The following is a 4,451-nucleotide window of genomic DNA, read 5'->3' on the forward strand; positions in this document are numbered from 1 at the left end:
AACTGATATCACACTCCCATACACCCAAAGGAAAAAAAAAAAAACAATTAAAAAAGCAAGAGGAAAGGCCGTGAAGTAGACTGGTGGCACCAATACTAAATTCGTTTAGTTTATTTATTTACTTTTTTGGTTTCAATAACTAGCTTTGAATGCGATTTTGTTGTACCACCATGATAAAAGTGAACACAATTATTTGCGAAGCATCGACTCTTTCACAAGTTGGGCGGGGAAGAGTTCCATTAAATACCTTGACAATTAATTGTCCATCAAGTCCAGATTCCTCCCACCTCTCCCCTCCCTTAAGATAATGCTCTCCTGCGTTAATTTCCTTCCCTTCTCCGTGAAATCATCAAACAGGCCGAGCGACTACAAGCCAACCCTTCATTCCTCCAGCAACTTCAAAGAATGAGACGAGCAAAGGAGGTTGCAATTGCATTCAAAGAGTTAGAGCAATAATTAAAAAAAAAAAACATAAATTACAAAACAGCAACTCTCCAGGAGTGTAGCATGAAGCCAAGCCCAGAAACATTTCAATATAAAGTCAATGAGGTTTCGAAACTGGACATTATCAAGGACATCCATCCCAGTGATCACAAAGACCATACAGGAGTTGGAAAAGTCTCTACTGTGTCCCTCTTGATTGCTATGATTATTTACTCTTCTTCCATTGCATCACCTCCTTCAATCACTTCAACCGTCTCCCACAGGGGAGTAATCTTTGTCATGAGAACCTCTGTAACAAGACAAATAGCAAAATTAACCAACAAATTGCAAACTTCTAAAACAATCAACATTATTTGCTTGGGAAGACAAACAGGGGTAGCTACAGGACTCCACTCCACTTTTTTACTGACAAGACAACATCTGAAGTCTAGAACACTATTCTGAGGATTAGAGAGTTCACATTTTATTTACTTTCAGTGGCAGCCACAGAGTTTGATGCACTGTACCAAAGGCATGTCCAACCTCTAATACTTGGAAACATGCGCTAAGCGATGGTACTTTGTTTCAACTCTTGGAAAGTAAGAAATAGCAACAGGACACAGCACTGAGCAAGTCTTGCATAACAGGGATCCATAGTATTTTATTAGAAAAATAAAGCGCTGACTGGTGGGTGAATCCTAGTACACCAGTTTGATAAAGGAGAAGCATCACAAAGGAAGCAACAGAACATAAAAATGCAATCAGCACGATCAATATCTAAAAATTAAGGTATTGGTAATTGATGAACTGATGAACTCCATAAAAGAAACATAGGATGAGAACCTGAGACAATTGAAAAAAACTACAGGTCTTGAATTTAACTTTCTTGACAGAGAGAAAGAGAGTAGATAAGATTGTGAGACAATGAAAATAAGTTATGGGTCTAGTGTTTAACATTTCAGAGAGAATGGTCAAAGCATTTAAAGGCTAGCTATTCTTCTATATGCATAGGTTTTATTGCAAGTATGATGGTAGTCTTGAATAGTACAATGCTGGTCTGGTTAAAAATGGAGACATATTTACAAAAGGCAAGAGAATGCATAATACTAACCAGTCTTCTTTGGAAAAGAGTACCCTCGTTCAGTGACATAGGTGCGAGGATTTGGCAACATGTGGTTCCTCAAGTATTCCTTGTGCCCCTGTGACATCATGAATTTCAATGGAGAACTTTCATCAATTTGAGCTCAAGACATCTTTCAACAAATAGCGATGGGGACTGATTGAAATAACATACCTTTGTTATAACACAAACATCAACATTGCTTCCACTTCCCAAGTCATTGAATATGCCAGAGCATATAGCCTCACTCACAAGCTTAATTCCTTCATCTCTCTACAAGGATACATTATTGTTTGGACTCAATAGGAAGCAATGATGTAAAAGAATATATGGGATAGACTACTTTTTCATTGTTCTTTGATCCTTTCTACAGTATTTTTAGTCTTAACAACCTCATGTTGTCAATCATAAACATATTCTGTGGAATTCAAACATTAAACTAACACTATTAATGGATGATTATGAAGAGCAATATTGTATTATAATTTTTAGTTCTTCACACCCAGGCATCTAAACCTTCCATAGAAAACCCAACTTACACTAAGGCCTTCTTTGTACTTTGATTCAAAAACAGCCATTGCAGCAAGAGAACCAGAACCCATTGTAGCAAATGGCAAAGTGTCAGTTGACCCATGGGGATATATCTGTAAAATAAGCCATTGCATTGGCAGGATATCAAAGAATAGTCCAGGCCAAAAGAATAGTTCCAGCACAAATGCCTCTTAAGTAGTGACACTTACAGTGTGTAAATGAGGCCCAGTGCAGTCAACCCCACCAAGAACCAAAGCAGCCGAGACATGACCTTGGTAGCTAGAAAAAGCATTAAGCTGTCAGGAATATACACTCACTATAAATAGATACGTGGCAAATCACATAAGTTTGAAACAAGAGAACTCAACTTGAAAAGATGCTTCTTAAGAAGAGTGAGCGCTGTAACAACCCTCGATTCTCGGCCAGTATGGTAACGATGTAATTGCAGCTGTGAGCTGACCATGTCTACACAAATGCAAGCACCATTGCATTGCATTAGCTTTAGTAACATTAGAAAAGGAGAAAAGATGTAACCAGTTATGCAACCAGCACTTCTAGCACAAAGTTCTACAGGGAACCAGAACTACACCTAAAATTTCTCTATAAGTACCTGTTACTGCTTCTGTATCAGCAGCAGTTCCTGCTCCACAGCAATATATGTTGGGTGCCATGTAGTGTATTTTTTCGCAATTCTTATCACAAACTATGGGTCCCTCTGTCGCTCTTGTATCAGCTCCAAGAATGACACCATCCTACGTAGAAATTGTGATATAACGAAAAAGATTATATACATAAATCAATTTATGAGAAAAAAAGATAGCAACAAATTTAATTTTCTATCTTCTGCTAAGGTTTCAACATCCACCCAAAGATGTCAAGTCTTTTCCCAAAACATGGACCATCCACCAAAGCAGTCCCAAAACTCAAGCAAAGGTGACCACAAACGATCCTAAATTTTAAGAGAATAGAAAGCAGCATGCTTTTTTGAACAAGTTACAAATTACACAACAGCTAGCCACAAACACATTGATACAACAGAGAGCTCATTCAAGAATTTGCAAAAGATATGCTAATCAATATATAATCTATGTAAGAAAAATACCGGGGAATCTTCTTGAACAGCATTGTAACCCTTTTTTTTCGAACATTAGATAAAATTATTAGCAAAAAAAATCAATTAATAACCAAATCAACAATCTCAATTGGCAAAACCAAACACAACATCACTACACCTAAAACAAATTCCTTTAAAAAGAAAAAGGGGTGAGTCCCTAACTAACCTGAAAAAACCCCTAACTCCATAACTCAACCAATCAAGTTGAATGAAGATCTAAAAAAATGGCGATAACCCAGAAAATCAAGTAGTAACTGGGTTGAGCTTCACAATTGTCTATAAAAATAATAATAAAAGGATGTTACCTGAAAAACTAAACCCACAATGGTAGTTCCAGTTTTTCTAAAAGGAGGAAGCTTGAGACCCCTGTCTGATAACATAGCGTTTCTTTTGCAAAGATCGAAACTGAATCCACCTTTAGCAGGTAAATCTACACAAGATTTCGCCATTTTTTTGGAGCTTGATCGGATCGGAGATTCTCACTGTCACGCTTAATTGGGTGTCGTCACTGTTTATTGTATCCGAGAGAGAGAGAGGTTTTTTTTGTTGGAGTGACCTTCTTTCACTTGGGTTTGGGTTTTCAACGAGTCATGGAATTCTAACCTAGGCTTCAAGAAACGTCTTTCTTTTTCTTTTTCTCTTTTTCTTTTTTTAATACTATTTAAGATCGGACGGGGAAGGTAACGGGGTTGGAGAGGGGAAAAAAATGTTTTTTTAAATGAAAATGTTTAAAATATTTATTTTAGGTTTTTTATTTTATTTTATTATATTAACACAATAAAAACATAAATTAAAACATATAAAAACATGAATTTTATTTTTTTATAGATAAAAAAAGTTTAAAAATCAATTTTAAAAACAATATAAACAAAAAAAACACTTAATTACTTAAAAATGTTCATAGATAAAAAAAGATTTGTTCATCCCCTGCCCAGTTTCCAGTGATTTTTTTTTGTTGTAAAGAAATATGGTATTTTTTATTATTTAATGAAAAACATAAAAGTAATATTAATCAATAAAAACAATAGACAATACATCACTAAAAATTAGAGTAAAAAATGATTTATTTATTTATTATTATTAATCTTATTATTTGTTGAATTGATGGCATAGAAAAAAGCTATTAATTAATTATTATTTTATAATTTATTATTTTTATTTTAAGAAATTTATTTTTTCAAAATAGACAGAGTATTTACAACCTAATGCATTTATAATTTTACAAATATATTATATTTTTTATTAAAGTTTGTTAAAATTAAA

General features: G+C 34.5%; 1 protein-coding gene across 1 annotated transcript; it reads right to left on the reverse strand.

Moving 5' to 3' along the window:
- Positions 1-406: 406 nt before the first annotated feature.
- On the reverse strand, positions 407-3,812 carry LOC105116306 (proteasome subunit beta type-7-B). Its single transcript, XM_011013593.1, has 8 exons — positions 3,494-3,812; positions 2,685-2,826; positions 2,443-2,539; positions 2,284-2,353; positions 2,083-2,187; positions 1,718-1,816; positions 1,535-1,622; positions 407-733 (listed from the first exon to the last, which is right to left on the reverse strand). The coding sequence occupies exons 1-8, from the start codon at positions 3,635-3,637 to the stop codon at positions 654-656; spliced, it is 825 nt and encodes a 274-aa protein (XP_011011895.1). The 5' UTR covers positions 3,638-3,812; the 3' UTR covers positions 407-653.
- Between the last annotated feature and the right edge of the window lie 639 nt (positions 3,813-4,451).

The sequence above is a fragment of the Populus euphratica genome, unplaced genomic scaffold, assembly GCF_000495115.2.
Source record: "Populus euphratica unplaced genomic scaffold, PopEup_1.0 scaffold903.1, whole genome shotgun sequence".
NCBI lineage: Eukaryota > Viridiplantae > Streptophyta > Magnoliopsida > Malpighiales > Salicaceae > Populus > Populus euphratica.

Coding starts and splice junctions, on each gene's coding strand:
- LOC105116306 (XM_011013593.1), bottom strand. CDS start 3,637: ATGGCGAAATCTTGTGTAGATTTACCTGCTAAAGGTGGATTCAGTTTC. Junction 2,188..2,283: donor CTGGGCCTCATTTACACACT/GTAAGTGTCACT, acceptor CTTATTTTACAG/ATATATCCCCATGGGTCAAC. Junction 1,817..2,082: donor AGTACAAAGAAGGCCTTAGT/GTAAGTTGGGTT, acceptor GTATCCTTGTAG/AGAGATGAAGGAATTAAGCT.